General features: G+C 42.3%; 2 protein-coding genes across 2 annotated transcripts in view; one reads left to right on the forward strand and one right to left on the reverse strand.

Annotated features, from left to right (window-relative positions):
* Window positions 1–21,317, reverse strand: part of EFHC2 (EF-hand domain containing 2) — a 194,073-nt gene that overhangs the window by 114,589 nt on the left and 58,167 nt on the right. Inside the window, exon 3 of the mRNA XM_055338406.1 lies at window positions 7,106–7,256. Within this exon, the coding sequence (XP_055194381.1) occupies window positions 7,106–7,256 (151 nt within the window). The remainder of the gene's footprint in view (window positions 1–7,105; window positions 7,257–21,317) is intronic.
* Window positions 18,692–20,542, forward strand: LOC129517617 (putative deoxyribonuclease TATDN2). The gene has a single exon (XM_055337546.1). It carries the CDS (start codon window positions 18,692–18,694, stop codon window positions 20,540–20,542), a length of 1,851 nt encoding a protein of 616 aa, XP_055193521.1.

Consider the following 21,317-nt stretch of genomic DNA (forward strand, 5'->3'; position numbering starts at 1 on the left):
TTTTTTTTAAAGATTTATTTATTTATTCATGAGAGACACACACAGAGAGAGAGGCAGAGATATAGACAGAAGAAGCAGGCTCTGCGGGGAGCCTGAGCGGAACTCGATCCCGCATCCCTGTCTCACACCCTAAGCAGAAGGCAGGCGCTAAACCACTGAGGCACCAAGGTGTCCCTTTTTTCTCGTGTTTACAACTATTCCTTCACTGAACTGACTATTCCAGGGATGCCTGGATGGCTCAGCTGTTTAACGCCTGCCTTTGGCTCAGGGTATGATCCTGGAGTCCCGGGATTGAGTCCCACATTGGGCTCCCCGCTTGGCGGCTGCTTCTCCACCTGCCTGTGTCTCTGCCTCTGTGTCTCTCATGAATAAACAAAATCTTAAAAAATAATAAAATAAAAATAAAATTACTTCCATCTTTATTTTTATAAAAGGTCCTCTTTGGAGGTTTGGCTTCGTAAGAATAACTTTTAAGATTTTATTTATTTATTCATGAGAGACAGTGAGAGAGAGAGAGAGAGAGAGAGAGAGAGGCACAGACAAAGGCAGAGGGAAAAGGAGGCTCCATACAGGGAACCCGACTTAGGACTCAATCCCAGGTCTCCAGGATCAGGCCCTGGGCTGAAGGCGGCGCTAAACCGCTGAGCCACCTGGGCTGCCCAGAATAACTTTTCATACAGATAGCCTGACATCTATTTTGTAACAAAAGAATACAAGGGCAGCCCCGGTGGATCAGTGGTTTAGGGCTTCCTTCAGCCCAGGGTATGATCCTGGAGACCCGGGATTGAGTCCCACATGGCGCTCCCTGCATGGAGCCTGCTTCTCCCTCTGCCTGTGTTTCTGCCTCTCTTTCTGTATCTCTCATGAATAAATAAATAAAATCTTTAAAAGGAAAAGAAAGACTAATCCTGTGTGTGTCCTCCCCCTAGCCACTGGATGAGCCTCAAATGCTAGCAGGTTAGGCACTCTAACATCCTCTTGCATTATTGCCTTCTTGCCTTATTTTCCTTACACACCCTAGGATCTGCTCCCAAATGTCTCCCAACTCTGCACACCCTCTCCCCCCACTTTCCCACCCTTTTCTCTCATGCTGTTCCTTTTGGCTAATATGTCTTCCTCTTCCATCTTTATCTGGAGGAAATTCTGAGGTACCACTCCAATGACTTCTTCTCTTGTCTAGATACTGGCATTTCTCCTTCTCATCCCTCAAAGTACCTTGATGCCTACCTTATGTTACAGACACCGTCTACCATTTTTCCTTTCCTTTTTTCTTTCCTCCCTTCTCTCCTTTCTTTCTTCAGCAAATATTTATTGAGTAGCTACCATGCACCAAAACACCTGTCTTCAGAGGCCACTGACTTACCTCCACTCTTATATTCTACTCTGCTCCATTCAATGACAATCCCTTTGCCAGGGTCCACCCTCTGGGGCTACCAGGTTTAGTACATTGAAATACAGGATGCCTAGCTGAGTCTGCATTCTAGATTACCAGTGAATAATTTTAGTAATAAGTATGGCCCATGAAATATTTGGGGACATACTAAAAACTTCATTGCTTATCTGAAAATCAAATCTAGCTAAGCATCTTGTATTTATCTGGCAACCTTACCACCATGCCTCCACTTTACAGGATGCAGTACTTAGATGTAGTATATGTCCAATTTGAATGAATGACATATGAATGTCACATGTGGTAATTACTTTTGCTTGAATCGATTATCTTAGAGTATTAAAAACATATTTTAAAAAGTATGATGTTGAAAGCCCCAACAAATCACTAGTGGAAATAAGTGTTCTGAACCAAGAACTAAGTGGAAGCCAGTTTTTGACTCCAGGCCTATAGAACCAGAAATTCTTGCAGTGGGCCAGGAGGTTCTGATGACTGCTCTCAACTGAAAACAACTGGTATAGACCAGAAATTTATGACAGGCTTCTAACCATTAGCCTTTCTTTAGCATAGATTAGTGTGGACTTGGTAGTATTTAATAATGATTCTGTTAGACAATTGGAAGTAAAACTACTGGGATTAACCTCTGACATTCTTGGCTTGGTGTAATGCTGTTTTAACTACATTCCAACAGAACAACAAATTCTATATATATGACACATCTAACCAAAAAGAGAGTAATGTTATGGCAAGAAAGAAAAGCAAGGCTTGAAGTGCGACAGTGACTTGACTTATAACGTACATAGATCTCTCTGCCAGCAAGGACTCGTCAACATTAAAAATACGTTGTTCTGATTAGAAGCTGCATGTAACTGAAAGCGTATTTTGGCATCATGCCTCTTTTGTTTCTAGCTTATTCCAAACTCCTCCCCGTACCCCTAAAAAAAAGAAATCACATGACAGGAGAGGCAACTAAAAAGGAGGCTCCTTCCTCCAGATGCGCTAATTTCTGAATAGTCAGCTCCACAAAAGAACAAATGTATCTGACTTCCCATTTCACTTGGAAAATAGAGAAACCCTATGGAAGCGACAGGAACATTATCCATGTGCATCACCTAAATATAACCTAACCCAACCCCTTCCCAAGGCCCACAGGTGCATAAGCAGCAGTCCCAGGCCACTCAAGACACAACTAAAATAAACACTACCTACCCTGTCCCACTGAAGTCTGAGCCACTGGCTCATTAAGCTTGTTTGTTCTTTTTCCCCAATCATTTCATTTAGGAAAGCCTGAAGAAGGCGTTTAAGGGATTTTCTAAAGTATCCTCTATCCAAGCAGACCTTCCTTAACAAGAATTATCATATTAAATATTTCAAGAAAGACCAGTTTCTTGCTAAATAAACAAAGCTTATGATAGAGTGGTTATTTGGGTTTGCTTTCCACACTCCTTGCTATGGCCTGCCAGGTAGCTCTGCTGACAAATTCGGTCTTGTTTCACAGGGAGATGACTGTGTATTCTGTATATATCCCTTGAACTGATCAGAGAGAGCCAATCAGAAATTCTGAAACTTTCAAGAGACTTTAAAGTTGTCTTTTACTCAGAGTTGGGTTTCCCCACCCCATGCTGAGTCTTTATGAATTAACATTTCCCCCTATTCACCTAAAAATTATTTTCAAATAAATTATTATGACTAACTTAGGTTTGCCTTTGGAATCTGACGATGTGAGGTTTGAAATCAAGAGGCTGAGAGAATTGAAAAGTCTTATAAAAGCCTTTCCAAGAGCTTCATAGAGGTTGCATTTCCTTTTTCTTCTTGGATGGTTTAACAGAACTAAAGACTCACTAGATGGGGGGCAGTAAGCTGCAGCAATATAAGCTTTCAATTAAAAACAATAAAAACAATTCAAGTCACTGTTAAATGTTCAGGATGTCCCATGACCCCCAGTCTCTCATTTGTGTAAATTGGGTGTCATGTGAGGAAGGTAATCAAAAAATAAGCAAAAAGCTTAGTTAGGGAATATGAGAGTAAAGCATTTAAGTAAATATAAGTATGATAAATGTTTATTAATATAAAAGTATTTATGAGAAAATATGTTTTGCTAAGGCAATACTGTTGCTTACATAATTAAACACACTTAGGTAAAACAGATGTTCATAGAATTCAAAAGTTGTGAATTTTCTTTCTGTTCAGAAGTAATTCTTCAAACATTTCCCAATACATTACTCTCAATCTTTAAAAACTGCCTTATAGATCTTTAAAATGATCCTAAAGACGGGAGACTGAGGCCCCTTGTTGGGCTCTGAGCTCAGCACCGAATCCCCTTGAGACATTCTCTCTCCCTCTCCCTTTGCCCCGCCCCCTACACACTCACTCGAACTCTCTCAAATAAATAAATCTTATTAAAAAAAAAAATGACCCTAAAGAGTCTGAAGACTTCTTGACCTTTTACAAAGTGTCATACTTCCAACCAAATAAAAAGGCCCAGGAGCGGAGAGTATGTCAGAGCACAAAGAATAATGAGGACAGCTCATATCATCTCCCCCCCACCAATTCTCACTTTCTCCCCTCCACTAGAAAAAAACAAGTACAGACATTAAATCCAATCTTCTTCCTTTTTCCACCACCTCAGCAGTGCCTCTCTTCCAACCTGGGAGAATAAGCCTGATTCCGTTCATGATCTAAGTACCTTTGATTCCCAGTCCACATCTCCAGTCCTGACTTTCTTCCTGAAAACACACCCCAAGAGTCTACCTGCCTGGTGGGCATCACCATACAGACGCCTGAAACCCACTTTCAAAGGCCTCATGTGTCAAAACAAACATACCCCAACTTCAACTCCAGTGTTGCTCCTTGCTCCAGGCTTCTGGGTTTTACTGATGGATCACCGTCTTTTCAACCAGAGTGAGCTCCAAGGCAATTAGTTAAGATTTAGATGAAGAAAATTACCTCTTGAAGCCTCTTTGTTTGTTTTATGTAAAAGGTGACAATGACCTACTTTAGATGGTTGCTGGGGGTGGGGGGAGTAAATGAGATAATGATAGAGTAGATACTTCATCACCAGATATTCCCGTTCCTCACTCTCTATATTTAATTGTTGGTCAAGGCCTATCAAGTCTGCCAATAAAATGTCTCTGTAGTCTTTCCTCTGTTTTCTATTCCTACCCTCATTATCCCGGGTTTGTTCTAACTGGTTTGTTTCAACTGCAAAATTCTTGAACTTGTCACCTTGATCCCTCCCTTTCATCTCCAACCTGCTTGCTATAAGCTCTGTGAGATGGAGGTCTTCTTACTTTTGTCTATTCTCCCAAAACCCAGCACAGTGCCTGGCACAGACTAGATATTCAACAGACAATTCTTGGCAATGTTGACTGGCCCTAAATTCATCATCCAAACACAATGGAGCTATGTGCTAAAGTAACCTCAATCTCATGAGCACTGAAGGAAGTCTTCTGCATACTGCCTCATCATAACCTTATACTCAGAGGCCCATGGTCTCCTGAAATTCCTGCTTCTCCCCATAGAACCCACTATTGTATAACGACATGGAGGCATTGGGCCCAGATAAGGAGTTAAAAAGGAAAGCAGTTTATTCAACACAGGCAGAAAATCATAAGATGTGTTAAACAACAATAAGTAGATAGTAAATAGAGCATGTGTATGTCAAACATAGAAAGAAGGGGACAGAAAGACCAGGAGGTAATTAATTTTCCATATGTAGTAAATATATACGAGGCACCTGGGCTCTAAATATTCATGATGCACTAAATATACAAGAGGCAGTAAATATTCATGAGTACTCAATATTCATGAGGCCTTAATTCGGCCACTCATTCATTGGTGACATCAATTCCGGCCCCATGTGTCCTTTCCCCAAGAAACAAAACCCAGGACTATTCAAGCAGGCTTACTGGTGAACTACAGCTGTGGCCAGGCCCACTTATCCCCTTGTCTCTCCAACAGAGCATGTGACATTAGCCCAAGGTCCCCTCTGTCTGTGGTCCCCCTCGCTTTAACTTCAACTCTGGTCTCCAAATCACACTATCAGCCAGAAAGGCTGACACAGCAAAGACAGACAGGACCATTGCCTACCCTAGGATTTAAGCAGAGTCATCCTTCTACCCACTTGTACATTGTCCTATGTCTGTGAATTTACCCATGTCTTTCCCCTTGCTTCTCATTGTGTAGTTTGAATTGTTTTAACGCATCATGTGATTGATGCATTTTAATTTGGTCCATGAGGCTTTGTTCTGTGGCCTCTGGGAAAGCCTGCAAGCATGCTTCTTGGAGGCCACCACTGCATCCGAGCTAATACCCCACACAATACTCTGGCTGCTGTGTAGAGAAGAGGTTTTAGGAGGAGCAAAAATGGATAGCGAGAGACCTATCAGGCAGTTATTCCATTCCTCTAGTCAAGAAATGAAGGTAGCTTAGGGGTGCCTGGGTTGCTCAGTCAGTTAAGTCTTCCTTTGGCTCAGGTCATGATCCCAGGGTCCTGGGATTGAGCCCTATGTCAGGCTTCCTGCTCAGTGGGGAGTCTGCTTCTCCCTCTCTCCCTGCCCCTCCCCTCACCCGTGCTCTCTTGCTCTTCCATTCTCTCTCATATGGGCCCTTTCTCAAATAAATAAATAAAATCTTTAGGGAAAAAAAAGAAATGAAGGTAGCGTGGGTTAGGATGGTAGCAAAGGACATAGACAGACATAGATTCAGGCTACGTTTTGCCAGCAGAATGGAGAACAAGGATGGTGGGTGTGAACAATTAGGGAATGTCAAAGAAATAGAGACTATAGATAAGAAGGGCAATCTCAGAGCCTAGATATTGGAGATGGCAAACTCCAGAAAAGACAGAGACAATAAACATTCCTAAGAATCATAGCTCCGAAGGGCCCAAAGTGGTCTTAGAAGGCCATCTACACCACCCACCAAGCAAATACATGACTTCCCCACCTCGCCCCTACTGCTACTAAGCAGGGCCATCAGTCTATACCAAAGACCAAGCAAATAGGAGACACTCCTCTCCTCCCCTACACCCGACCCTGACCCCCATGTTCGTCCAGACCCATCCACTACCACCTCTGGCAGCTCTCTGCCAGAAAATTTTTCTTCTTACTGAATTCTGACCCCCTAGGTCCTATCCTTGAAGATACAGAAAATTAGGTCACCCTTCCAACCCATGGCAGCCCTAAGACCGTTTACCAGGCACACCTGTGTCTTCCCTTTATGGACAAATATCCCTTTTCATTATTCTGCCTCACACAGGACAATTTTCAGTCCTTTTACCATCATGGCTGCTATCTCCTGAAGGTATCCAGATCTCAACATTGTCCCAAGTGAAGGACTCACAGCACAAACAGAAGAAATCAGTCCTCTCCCTCAATCTCCGCCCTACTTCTAATAATGCAATTTAGGATTAGCTCCTCTGGTAGCCACATCACAGAGTTAACTCTTGTCTGGCTGAAATGGACTATGGATAAAGATGACTGGCATACAGGGGGTGAGGAGCAATGACTCTCTGCAGAGGAACCGTCAAAATCTCTAGTTAACAGGTATGAGGATGAGGAGAGGGTGGCTGAAGCAAACGGCAGCTAACAGCATGTTTATGTTCGCTGTCACCAACAAGTTAGACACCTAAGTAGTACATGGCATCTTTTAAAAAGCTAGAGAAAGACAGGCAGGAATCACAAGTAAGAGAAGCGTAACTCTGCATTAAATAGATACCTTGAGGCATTCCACTATTTTTCAACTCTGGCTCATTTACTTGAATTGTGTCATCTTCAAGGTAGAAGTAGATTTTATAGCGTCTTATTCTATAGTTTCCTTGACTTTTATCAGGTACTTCATCTTCTAAATAGGCATCAAAAGATAATACCTGTTGGAATCATAATTAGAAACTAAGAAATGAAAACATTTCAGCAAACTTAGAATCAATGCAACTACTGCCTGCATACTTATTAATGTAAAGCAAAAAGTTCAGATTTTTACAAAGACATTCTACACATCTGTTCTGAGAACAGATATACAATCTAGGTTATCATATAAAGATTATATTTTCATCAGTATCTGGTTAGAATAAGGAAATAAGGGGCCCCTGGGTGGCTCAGTCAGTTAAGCATCTGCCTTCAGCTCAGGTCATGATCCTGAGGTCCTGGGATCAAGCCCCATGTCAGGCTCCCTGCTGAGTGGGGAACCTGCTTCTCCCTCTGTCTGCTGCTCCCCCTGCTTGTGCTCGCTCTCACTCTGTCAAATAAACAAATAAAATCTTTAAAAAAAAATAAAAAGAAGGAAATAATATTCAAGCCACAATTCCATCAATCAGTTCTACTATAAAGTGAACTAGCTTCTGTCTTTGGAATTTCACAATGGGATTCTAGATGTGGGTTACAGAAGGGACCCCCCCCCTTAGCTTTCTGGTTTTGCTTCCAACAGTTTCAGTCATCTGCACTCACTTGGGTCCAGAAGCAGATGATCCTCCTTCTGCCATATGTCCAGGTCAAAATGAGCCTACCACTACATCACAATGCTTACATCATCCACCTCACTTCAAATCGTTGCGTAGGCGTTTTATCTCACATCATCACATGAAGAGTAAGTACAGTAGAAGATATTTTCAGGGAGAGATCACATTCACATAACTTACTATAGTATACTGTTCTCTTATTACTTATTGTTGTTTATCTCTTACTGTGCTAACTTTACAAATTAAACCATAGGTATGTATATACAGGAAAAAAACCACTATATATAGTGTTAAGTATTACCTATGGTTTCAGGTATCCATGGGGGGGTTTGGAACATAGACCCCATGGATGGGGAGGGAAGGGGAAACTACTATATAGACAAAATAATATTCTTTCTGAATATCCTTTCAATAGGCAGATCCAAAATTCTTCCAGTGCATCGGGGAGTCCACTTTAAACTTGTCCAGGAAGTTCAAAAAGCCTAGCTTAATGCCAACCAGTCTCATCTTACATTGTGTATGTGTTGGGGGGAGGTGAGTGTTGGAGAGGGCCTTAGGCTGCAGAGGTGGATTCTAAAGTAATTTCGGTAAAAGGCACTTGGTTGAATATCTTTTTTTTCTTTTTTTTTTTTTAAGATTTTATTTCTTTGAGAGAGAGAGGGAGAGAGAAAGCAGGAGCAGAGTCAGTGGAGAGGAGGCAGAAGGAGGAGAAGCAAACTCTCCGCCAAGCAGGAAGCCTGATATGGAGCTCAATCCTAGGACTCCAGGATCACAACCTGAGCTGAAGGCAGATGCTTAACCAACTGAGCCACCCAGGCACCCCAAGTGTCTGACTCTTTTTTTTTTAAGATTTTATTTATTTATTAATGAGAGAGAGAGAGAGAGAGGCAGAGACACAGGCAAAGGGAGAAGCAGGCTCCACGCAGGGAGCCTGACATGGGACTTGATCCCGGGTCTCCAGGATCATGCCCTGGGCCAAAGGCGGTGCTAAACCGCTGAGCCACCCAGGCTGCCCTTGTCTGATTCTTGATTATAGCTCAGGTCAGGATTCTAGGGTTGTGAAAGGGAACCCATGGGTTTTGTTTTGTTTTTTTAGGGAACCCATGTTGAGCCCCACATCAGGCTCCGTGCTCAACACAGGGAGTCTGCTTCTCTCCCCTCTTGCCCCATTCATGCCCCCCCTACAGATAAATAAATCTTTAAAAAAATAAAATAAAGTTGTTACAGTAAAAATGAGAGACGGTCAAAAACGCCCATGGAAAATCCTTAACCATTTTGGAAAACAGGACCTCTCAATAACTATAACACAGCCTCTTTTTCTTCCATGTTAAAGCAGAGGACGACTGCCTCTTCAGTTGAAGGCCAGTTGAAATAGCTTCCTTTGGCTTAGATGCCATGTTGTAGGAATAATGCGTACCTTTAACCACTGGAATCACTCTCAACATGGCAACCTGATCACACTTTCAAGCCTGCCCTGGGATGCGTGCTCCTGGAGCATTCCATTTTAATATTCCTTCTGCTCTCATTTTTCTAATCAATTTTTTATAATTAGAGTTGCAAAAGTTAATAATGTATATGATGTAAGACTACGGTAATTCAACATGGGCAATATGCTATATATAGGAGGGAGTCTGTTAGGTATAATCCACCCTTTAAGGGTGGTCAGTTACCCTAATTGGGAATAAATGCTCCAGGAGCAGCAAATTTCTATCAGAAGCTCACACTTCAGAAGTGGTTGACAAAATGCGTCAGGAGTTTATCCTTGATCAACACAAGAAACTTTGGTAATTACCATAAAGGATGTTAAAAATGAGCTGTAGTTAAATGACTGTATTCAAAATGAATGGATCAGTTACAAATACTGACAAGGCATGGTCCTTACTGGAACAGGTTTTCTAGGAATCTAGTGAACCTAAAAATCTCTTCCTTTTCAAAACAGCATCTTTGGCTTCATTCCAAAATGGTCCTATTTTCAGGTGCTTTCTTGGAAAATTCATCTAGCCTGCCTCCAGTTATAGGGTAAACCACTTCTAGAATTGCTGTCCTATTTGTGTTGAGTGAACATTTCCAGTAAGATGCTGTTGGATGGGTATAGGGTTTCCTTCTAGGGTGATGAAAATGTCTTGCAACTGGTTAGAAGTGATGGTTACACAACACTGTGGCCATACTAGATGGCACTAAATTGCACACTTTCAAATAGCTAATGGGGGAATCCCTGGGTGGCTCAGCGGTTTAGTGCCTGCCTTCAGCCCAGGGCATGATCCTGGAGTCCCGGGATAGAGTCCCACATCAGGCTCCCAGCATGGAGCCTGCTTCTCCCTCTGCCTATGTGTCTCTCTCTCTCATGAATAAATAAATAAAATCTTAAAAAAAAAAAAAAAAAAAAAAAAAACAGGGCAGCCCCGGTGGCCCAGCGGTTTGGTGCCACCTTCAGCCCGGGGCGTGATCCTGGAGACCCAGGATCAAATCCCACGTTGGGCTCCCTCCACGGAGCCTGCTTCTCCCTCTGCCTAGGTGTCTCTCTCTCTCTCTCTCATGAATAAATAAAATCTTTTTAAAAAATAAAAATAAATTTAAAATAAAATAAATCTTTTTTAAAAATCTGCATAACCACTTTACTCTTCTTTATTATACCTTTCCCGGTAACCTCCTGCAACTGATTCCCCCAACCCCCAACACCTTTTCTCTTTATTTTTGGATTTAGGGTGGTGGCTTGGGCCATCTGGGGAGTTACTCAGTCTTCCTGGTTCTCCCCCATGTGCATGTTTAATTAAGCTTTTGTTTGTTTTTCTCCTTTAATCTGTCTCTTTATTACAAGGGTGTCTCAGCTGAGAACCTGAAAGGTAGCGGGAATATGAATTTTCCTTCCCTACAAAAGGTGGAGAGCATGTCAGAGTGATACTGAAAGACAGAAAAGGAAGAGAGGAAAAAACTGTAAAATGCAGCAAAGTGGAATAGCAGTGAAGAGACATCAAACAGCTTAAAAGTGATCTCACAAAGATAAAACGCCTAATCACAGAGGAACTTGAGGTACCAGAGACTCCAGAGGGAAGGAGCTAAAATAAAAACTGCTAGAAATAACAATTTATAGAAACATAATTATGATACAGGGCTTCATCATAATTTATGATGTCAAGCAGAGATTAGATAAATAAGGTCCTAGAGGATGTAATTGGCTGTAATTTTCTTGAAAATGGAATGTAAATATCATTTGGCAGGGCATGTGATCTTCAGTTCCCCAAGGGCTTCTGCAAGCCCCACTGTATGATACAAGGTTACCCGCCTGATCCCCCAAGGCAATTTGAATTTTTGATGCCAGCCTAGAGGATATAAAATCTGAAATCAATTAGTCTTAAATAATAGATACAGGGTATTTCTTCATTATAAAGGGAAAATCTTAAACGTTAAGGTTTCTGAAATCAGGATCTTCTTACAATTAAAGGCAAAAGAAACTCAAAGCAGTCAGGAGTGTGTTTCAGAGGGGTGGGCACCTAGTTTAAAGGATGTATAGTGTGAATTCTGCCTGGTGCAGAAGGAGTTAATCCTATTTTCGTGTCAATTGAGCTATTCACTTTGCACTGCATATCCCAAATAGCTGGGTTTGAACATTGATTTGGGTTCCTAATTTCCACTTAAATTGTTTTCAAAATGATTATTGTCTGATGCAGCACTGACACAAAAATAATTGTGCATGGAAGATTGTCCGTCGCAGGCTAGGCATTGCAATCCTGAGGCAAAAGCCAGAGCCGAGTCTCTGAATAAATCAGAGAATTTTTAAAAATGGTGAGGTAGGTGTGACCAATGCTTGAGTCATAAAGTCTATATTACTCAGAAACTCAGCATCTAAGTGTCAAAAATTTACAGCTGACTTTCTAGAGAAGCTGTCAGCAAAGAGATGAAACACCAGTAATGTTCGATAAGGCTCAACAGTCTATAAAGAGACCAGCATCACTAATCTAAGTTGAAAATGCTTAGGTTCTATTTGATGAAAACGGCTCAGACAAATCATGGAGTCCTAAAGAAGAAGGTGTGTAACAGTAAGGATAAACGCAAGCTGTTATAGGTTAGTAGACAACACAAATTTTGTGCATTTCATGTGGCGTTGTTTATTCTTCCTGAAAAAGCTGTGATTAAGCCAGTGATTTCTTTTATGATTACAGAGTCTTAGAATTCTTAGAAAATAAACCATAAAAGATTGGTATTGCATATTAAGGATGGCTCACTTAGACATGACAATGGGATATTTTAGAGACATTTATCACACATACAATGGAGCAGAGTAGGACACCCCAAAATGCGATTCTTTGGCCAAGAATTCTCTTTAACTGGTTCTTTTTAAGAAACAGCAGACTGGAGAGAAGCTCTGAAATTCAAGTAAAGTGACCCTTTTGTAAGAGACATTTATATGTATAAGGGTGTCTGCTTCCCTGTAGCAGGAAGGAGAGGAGCAAACATCTCTAGAAACTGATCAGTGGAGAAGGCAGGGACTTAAATCTGCGTAACAACCCTACCCTTGTTTACTGTGCATTTGCCCGATAACTCCCCAGAACAGGTTCCCCACCTTCAACATGGTCTTTTGTCTTTAGCTGGAGATGGTATTTAAGGGGCTGGCGTGGGCCATTTGTGGGAGTTACTCAGTTTTCCTGGGTCTCCCCCACATATACAGGAGGTATACATGCTACTAAACTTGTTTGGTTTTTTGTTATTCTGTGTTGTATTATAGGGGCATCTAAGCCAAGCACCTAGAAGGGCAAAGGGAAAGTGATTTTTTTCCTCCCTGACATAGGCTAATTTATGAAAAATTTTAATAAGTTGAAAATATAGAAATTACATAAATTCTAGTCATTAATCACCAATACAAGAAATGTATTATGTAACTCAAAACAAAAATCCTCACTCGTAATAATTATTGTGCTAAAAGTAAATTTTAAAATGCAAAAAGTACCTATAGAATCTAATAAAATCTAAAAAAAACATGCAAGCCTATAAAATTTAGGCAAATCTGTAATCTTGGGTGAATTACTGGGTTTAGATTATTACATACAAGAATTTAGAGTTAAAGAGAGTTTACTCAGTTCAATGTTCTAACTCAGCTATTCTCAGCCTCAGCTCTACATTATGAAATTTAAAAAAAAAAAAAGAAAGAAAGAAAAAACCAGGGTGCCTGGGTGGCTCAGCCAGTTAAGCATCTGCCTTCGGTTCAGGTCACGATCCCAGGATCCCACATGCAGCTCCCTGGTGAGGGGGGAGTCTGCTTCTCCCTCTCCCCCTGCCACTTGCCCTTTTGTGCTCAAGCTCAGGCTCTCTCGCTCTCTCTTTCTCAAATAAACATCAATAAAGCAGACCCAAGCCTAAATAACTTAAATCAGAATCTTGGGGGCAGGTAATGATGAGAACACAGGCAAAAGAAACGTAGATAAAATTAAGGTTCCTTACAATTTGCAGCCTATTGAAAAATATCTGAGACAGGCAGAGTGTGACATTCCTCCAGGAACTCACTGCCTTAATGGTAATGCTTTGCTACAGGCAAAAAGCAACCTTAGCCTGACAAGAGCCAGACCTCCAGGATCCTAGAAGTCTTCTTCTAACACGTGAAAATCCTCTCAAGGACGCCTGGGGTGGCTCAGTGGTTGAGGGGCTTCCTTTGGCTCAGGGCGTGATCCCGGGGTCCTGGGCCTGCATCGGCTCTCCGCATGGAGCCTGCGTCTCCCTCTGCCTATGTCTCTGCCTCTCTCTGTGTGTCTCTCGTGAATACATAAAATCTCAAAAAAAAAAAAATCCTCTCAGAAACATCCTTTGCTTCTGCCCCTCCCAACTTCAAAGCATATAATTGATTGCTCCTCACCATCCCAGTGCAGTTCTTCCAGCCCATGGGTCCTGTCCTGGTGCTTTAATAAAATTCTTTTTTGGGGGGATGCCTGGGTGGCTCAGCAGTTGGGCATCTGCCTTAGGCTCAGGGTGTGATCCTGGAGTCCCGGGATCGGGATCGAGTCCCACACTGGGTTTCCTGCATGGAGCCTGCTTCTCCCTCTGCCTATGTCTCTGCCTCTCTCTCATGAATAAATAATAAAATATTTTAAAAATATATCTTTTTTGCACCACATCACATCAGGTAAGAGGGGCATTAGTATTTTTTAAAAGCTCCCCAGGTAATTCTGAAAGTCTGTAGTCAAAAGTTTTGACTCAGTGAGCAATAAATTGAGCAAAAATTTTTGGAAGTGTAAAAATCTGTTATTAGGAAAACACGAAGGAAGCAATAATGATAAGAGCCTAAATATAAGAATTTGAAAGGAAAAAGAATCAACTGCAATAAATAGGTCCAAGAGTTTAATAAATAAAACATAAAATTCTAGCAAAGATAATAAAAAAGTATAAAGTCAGAAATGAGATACTGCGGGACATAAAAATGTAATAAATCATAAGATATAAATCATCTTAATATAGCATACAATCTTTTATGAAAATTTTAAACAATTAATAAGTGATTTTTGTAAGAACTGTGAATTCTCAAAATGCAACAAATGAACTATAACCAAGTAAGAAGCAGAAAAAATTACCAAAGAATTGTCTCAACAAAAAGCTCCAACCAGGATGATTTACTAACGGATTCTTTCAAACTTTCAAGGAAAAGAAAACTGCCCCATTACATAACTCCCCTGGATACCAAAACAGATGGAAAGCCACGAAGTGAATTCCAATGTCTGATAAACATACCATTAAAAAGTCAACGATGGAGCTGTAGTCCAAACCCCAGCTGCACATGAGAATCACCTGTAGAGCTTTTTAAACTCCTGTTGCTTGGGCCACATCCACACCCACGTACATATACCACACACAAGGAAATCAAAATCTTTCAGAGTAGGACTGCGCATTACTGATTTTTTAAGCTCTCCAGGTGACAGGAGTGTGCAAGCCAAGGTTGAGAACTGCTCCTGACAATTTCACTACTTATGATTTAAAATACAAGCAAACAGAATTCAGCAGCCATCTGCATAAAGCACAGCATTTTCTTCACAGATGCGAAGATGTTTCCAGATTAGGAAATAAGAGCAAAACTGTAATGATCTCAGACTGTTTCCTACCACATACATTTTAAAAGACAAGAGTAAGTCCTTAAACAAGATTGAAAAGCATCTGCTTTAAAACCTAGGGGTGGCTGGGTGGGTCAGTGGATTAAGCATCTGCCTTTGGCTCAAGTCATGATCCCAGGGTCCTGGGATCCATTCTCTGCTCCCCCCTCTCCCTCTGCCTCTGCCTGCTGCTCCCCCTGCTTGTGCTCCCTCTCTCTCTCTCTCTCTCTCTCTCTCTCTCCCACTCACACACACACACACAAATAAAATCTTTACTAAAAACAAAAACAATAGCCTAAATATGCAGCATTATAGTTAGCTAAACTATGCATCTACTACAAACAGGAATGTAACAAAAATGCCCCTACTGGCAACATTATTTAGTATTGTTTTGAGGAGTTCTGGACAATGTAAAAAGGTATGAAATAGGGACACCTGAGTGGCTCAGTGGTCTAGTGCCTGCCTTTGGCCCAGGGGGTGATCCTGGGGTCCCTGGATTGAGGCCCATACTGGTCTCTGCGTGGATCCTGCTTCTCCCTCTGCCTATGTCTCTGCCTCTCTGTCTCTCATGAATAAAAAAATACTTTTTAAAAAAAAGGTATGAAATAAAAACATCAGCAAGAAAAAGACAAAAGTATTATAAGCTGATAAAATATTGGCATAAGCAAAGGCTGAGTAACTAAGAATAAATAAAAGATTTCAGCATAACCACAAATGGGACGCCTCAGTGGCTCAGTGGTTGAGCGTCTGCCTTTGGCTCAGGGCGTGATCCCACGGTCCTCGAGATTGAGTCCCACACTGGGCTCCCTGCATGGAGCCTGCTTCTCCCTCTGCCTGTGTCTCTGCCTGCCTCGCTTTCTCTGTCTCTCATGAATGAATGAATGAATGAATGAATGAATAAATCTATCTTTTAAAAAAAAGATTTCAGCATAACCACAAATTGAATAAAAAATATCTTAAGTCTGTCACTTAACAGTTAAGTGACTGACTCTTGATCTCAGCTCAGGTCTTGATCTTAGGGCAGTGAGTTCAAGCCCTGCTTCACTTAAATTTAAAAAAGAAAAAAGTAATAAAAAATATTATCATGTACTAGCAATAACCAGCTGAAAATATGGTAGGAGAAAAAGAATGTTCACAATGAAACAAAAACTAACAAAACACCCAAAAGTAGTTTTAATGAAAACTCTGTGACCCAGATAATAGTCTAAAAACACTCGAAAATACAGCCGAACTTGATGAATGGGTGGAATATATTCCAGATAAGCAGACTAAAATAACATATTTCAAGTTCACTGGTGTTCTGGAGGAATTTGAAAAAAATTCTAGGTCTACCTGATGCTATAAACAAATCTGCCTATTAAAGAAAATTATAAAAATTAATGGTAATGGAAGGGACCTAGTTCTCCCAGACTTTATATCTTAGTATAATTTAATGCTTCAATTATTAAAATACTATACCACCACAGTAACAAAAAACATACTAGTCTGTGAAAAAGAAAAATGGTCTGGAAATAGACTTAATAGGACTTTAACACATGAAAAAGGAACCACCTATCAATAAATGAAAAAAGTACTAATTTGGAATAGCATCAAGTACTTCCCAATGTAAAATAAATTATAACCCAAAATATATGCCAGATGGATTATCAGTTTAAATGTAACAAATCAAGCCCTTTGCCCACTCCCCAAGTGTGTATGTGTGTGTGTGTGTGTGTGTGTGTATCTCAAAGCCCTGAAAGGGAGGATGACCATTCCAAGCTTAGGAGTAAAAGAAAATTGTGAAAAAAAAAATAAGGTTTGAGTATAAAAACAAGTTATAGGGATCCCTGGGTGGCGCAGCGGTTTGGCGCCTGCCTTTGGCCCGGGGCGCGATCCTGGAGACCCGGGATCGAGTCCCACGTCGGGCTCCCGGTGCATGGAGCCTGCTTCTCCCTCTGCCTGTGTCTCTGCCTCTCTCTCTCTCACTGTGTGCCTGTCATAAATAAAAATAAAAAAATAAAAAAATAAAAAATAAAAAAAATGAAAAAAACAAGTTATAACTTCAAAAGAATAAAATCTAAATAAAAATAAATGTACTAACAAAAAACTTTAACGTGAGTCTATTTTATAAAAACATATTTAATTAACTTTTAAAAGACCCTAAAAAAATAGATGAAAAAAGGGCTTAAAATTCACCAAAGGGTCAATAAAAAGAAGAAAAATGTTTGTTCTAAGAATGTATCAGATAAGAGCAAATTAAAGTAAGAGGCAGCGGTTTTGTTTCTCCTATAAAATGGGCCTGGTGGGATTATTCATCATGCATGGGATTTTAAACTACTACAGTTCTTCTAGGGCAATCTGGTGCTATGAGGAGCCATTTTTAAATTCCGATACTTCTTCTCAGGAACTCCATTTCTGGGCATGTAGCCCAAAGAAACAAACCAAAATATGGAGAAACATATGTGCAGAGATGTTCTTTGCAGCGTTTTTTTTTTTCTTTTTTTTAGTAGAAAAAAACTAGAGGGAATCTAAAAAGTTAACAGAAAGGGAAGGGTTTGGTGAATTATGGCACATCTATGTACTCTGTGGAATATTATGAAGGCACTAGTATGATGTTTTCGAAAACTATATAGCAGTAAGAAAAATACTTAGGATACGCAGAAATGTTGAGCAGGGAAAAAAACACAGAACTGAAAATGGTAATATACTATAATTATAACTATGTTTTTTAAAAGCATGTATATTTAAAAGATGTTTTTAAAACCATGTTTTTTTTAAAAGAATGGGGGAGGGGACAAACAGCAACCGAGGATGGCAACTCCTACAGAAGCCTGGCTGGGCCACATATGTGGGGCACTCTCGCGCCTCTGAGCCACGTGGAAGCAAGGCAGACGTGGCAAGTGGGGGCGGGGGCTAACTTACCCAAGATAGGGGAGCGAAGACTGCCCCTGTTGAAGGGGGGTGTGAGGAATTCCGGTGGGCAAGAGCAGTGGGTGAGGTGAGCCTCTCCTTCCTTGCCAGTGTGTGTTGGACTCTAGCTGTACCTTTCTAGGCTCAGAGCCCAGCTCACAAAACCCTACGTGCGGTCCCTGAAGCACCTTCAAGTCTTTTCAAACCTATGACGTCCCTGAAGGGCCTTGTATTCCAAACCAAATGGAAGAGCCCTGTGGCCCCGGAAGTGCTTTGATGTCCCCCGGAAGTAGCTCTCCCCAAATAAGAAAGTGCTTAGCAATCTCGGAACCACAACGTGTGGTTGTGGTTGTGGATACCAGACCAAGCCTTTCAGGAATCTGGGATCCTTGCGATTTTTCCAAAGCTCTTTGGACTCTCACACTCGGTAGCAGAACTTTGACATCTCTGGAACACTGAGAACGGTTATGGGCAGTTGAAAGGCTGCAACGAGGCCTATAAGATGCCAGAGCGGCCCAAGACTAAGTATTGCTAAGAGGAGCACTCAGGTAGGGTCCCACGGTCAAAGTGGATGCCTCTGGGAGCCCAATGACGTGCCCCCTCCAACTGGCCACCTTATAACTCTGTATCACGTGCAAGAGAGGCCACCGTCCCCAGCCACCTGCGAACACAGAAAAAGGATCTGCGGCCTTCACACGAGGCTACAGGGGTGCAGCCTGCCAGGGAAATTCCTCCCCCGGCCCCCACCACCCCATTTTTAAGGACCTAGGTGTGGGTGGAGCCTCTAAAGACTACCTGATTCGGGGGGAGCGCTCGGGGCTTCTCTCATCGGTGGAATCCCTTTAGCACCAATTCCTCTGTGCTCAGCCAACCCCTCTCTAAAGGAAAATGGCTTCTTTAGAGGATGCCTACCACTTTAGGATCAATCCCAAGCCTGGTTCCCGTAATCCCACACACTCTGAATTACCCGACCCAGCTGAGGGTCAGGATGATAAAGCTGGGGAACCACATATGGTCAACAGAAACAGTGCTACACTTCACGACCAGAGCTCCTCGACCATCTACGTGAAGGGTATCCAGGGCATCCTGGGGAAACTGATGCCAAAAGAGGAGGTGGCCACTACTGTAAAACCCATCGTGAGAGAGCATCCCATCCCTGGACCAAGACCTGCCAGGTTTGTCACCTTCTCTGCACCGCACCTAAATCAACCCTCAGCCCCAGAGCCTAGAGTGGAGAAGGAAACGATGGCAATAGAGGTCAACACTTTTGGTGAAAGGAGAGTGATTATTGAGCCTCATGAGAAAGCCTTTATGAAGCCACTGGATGATGAAAGTGTCATCATTTTTGAAAAAGACTCTCCGGTCCTGAAATTTCTAGACAATCGTGACCCTCATGTAGAAATCCTACCAAAGTATCAAGAAAGGGAAGCCATGGCCGAGCACCCCTTTCCAGGAAGTCACTGGTCTACAGTGGAAGAGTTCTCTGCACTCAGATTCCCTCGGGACACACCAATGCCACCGGGTCTCTCAAGAGGTTCAAAGCCTTTACTCTTCAGTGCTGACTGTGCCATAGACCAGCCTCCTCTGTACCAGGGTCCCCAGCAAGTCTATAGCAGCCACTGGGCAAGCAATCCCCAGCCTTCTCACTATCTGTCCATGGGCAGCTGCTGCAGCAGCGCATCCCAGGCCACAAGGAACAGCTGGAGCTTCTTCAGTGATTCTTCCTCCAACCCAGAAGTGCACTTCCAAAACTGGTCCAGAGACTGGAAGGCATCAGAGGAAGATCAATCCCAGAATTACCATCCATTTCATGTCTCCAGAAATCTAGAAATGGAGGAGGAGAGAGCAGTCCAGGAGGAGATACCATCATATCCTTTTGGAGAGCATGCACCTAGTTTCCTGCCAAGGGACCACTGGGAGCGCCAAGAGCAGGGTTTCATTGATACCCATTGTCACTTGGACATTCTCTACTCCAAGCTGTCCTTCAAAGGGACCTTTAGCAAGTTCACAGAAATGTATAACTGTTCCTTCCCTAAGGAATTTCAGGGCTGCATCTCTGATTTCTGCAATCCTCATACACTAAGGGATGGCCTGTGGGAGGAGCTGCTGAAAGATGATCTGGTTTGGGGGGCGTTTGGCTGTCACCCCCATTTTGCACGCTACTACAATGACAGTCAAGAAAGCAAGCTCTTGCAAGCCCTGCGGCACCCCAAGGCCATAGCGTTTGGAGAAATGGGCCTGGATTACTCCTACAAGTGCACCACACCTGTGCCACAGCAGCACAAGGTATTCGAGAGACAGCTGCAGCTGGCCGTATCTCTAAAGAAGCCCCTGGTGATCCACTGCCGAGAAGCTGACGAAGATCTGCTGGACATCATGAAAAGAAGGGTGCCCCCTGACTACAAGATCCACAGGCATTGCTTCATGGGCACTTACCCAGTCATCAGGCCCCTCCTGGAGTACTTCCCCAACATGTCCGTGGGGTTCACAGCAGTCCTGACATATCCTTCCGCCTGGGAGACCCGCAAAACTCTGAGAATGATCCCCTTGGAGAGAATCGTTGTGGAAACGGATGCTCCCTACTTCCTGCCTCGTGGAGTTCCGAAAAGCCTTTGCCAGTTTGCCCACCCAGGCCTGGCCCTGCATACAGTTCGAGAGATCGCCAGGATCAAAGGTCAGCCGCTCTCTCACACCTTGGCCATCCTGCGTGAGAACACTAGCCACCTCTACAATCTTTAAGCAAAGAGGGCATCATCAGGAGTCTTCCAGAAAAGGGAGACCAGCGGCCTGACAGCAGACTTGGTTTGAACTCTCCCTGTGTCCCAAGGTCAAGGCAGTGTTTAGCCAGTCCACCAGAACCAAAGAGACCACCACAAGATGTCTTCCCCAAAACCTCTTCCTAAGACTTCTGCTTCTGGCTGGTAGGGTGCGGTGCAAAAGAATGGGAACTGCCCCCAACATTATCAGGGTTTTTCCTCCCAGCCAAATTGTGCCGGGGTAATCAGTAAAGAAGAAAGAGTTCCATAGGGTCAATGAGCTGGCTATTCCACACCCCTGTTCTCTGCAGCCTGGGTTTTTGAGCAGTTGGTGCATAAAGTCCCCCTCCTACTTATCTTTAAAAAAACAAATGAAGAGGAATGTTGAATTTTCAAAGTGAGTTAGGTAATTTGTTCTGTTGATTCCCAAAACGTATTTGATATTATAGGAATTCTATGATCCATACGGTTTGTTGTTAAATTCATAATTCAGTGACTGTGCAACTTGTGATTTCTAATTGCTAAAGATAAAGCAACACTAGCATTTCATCTCAAAGGAAATCGATTTCAGTAAAAGTTGGTCTGTTAATATTCAGAACGGGCTGGAGGGTGGGGACATTTCCGTAGAGGAGCTTAAAGTGATGGGAGCCAGATCAACTGGATCTTGAGAACAGTGCTGAGATGAGTTTCAAATCTGAACTGAACTCCCCAAGCTTATATAATTCCAAGCCTCTCACATAACCAGTATATTAACAGCA

The sequence above is a fragment of the Nyctereutes procyonoides genome, unplaced genomic scaffold, assembly GCF_905146905.1.
Source record: "Nyctereutes procyonoides isolate TBG_1078 unplaced genomic scaffold, NYPRO_anot_genome, whole genome shotgun sequence".
NCBI classification, from domain to species: Eukaryota; Metazoa; Chordata; class Mammalia; order Carnivora; family Canidae; genus Nyctereutes; species Nyctereutes procyonoides.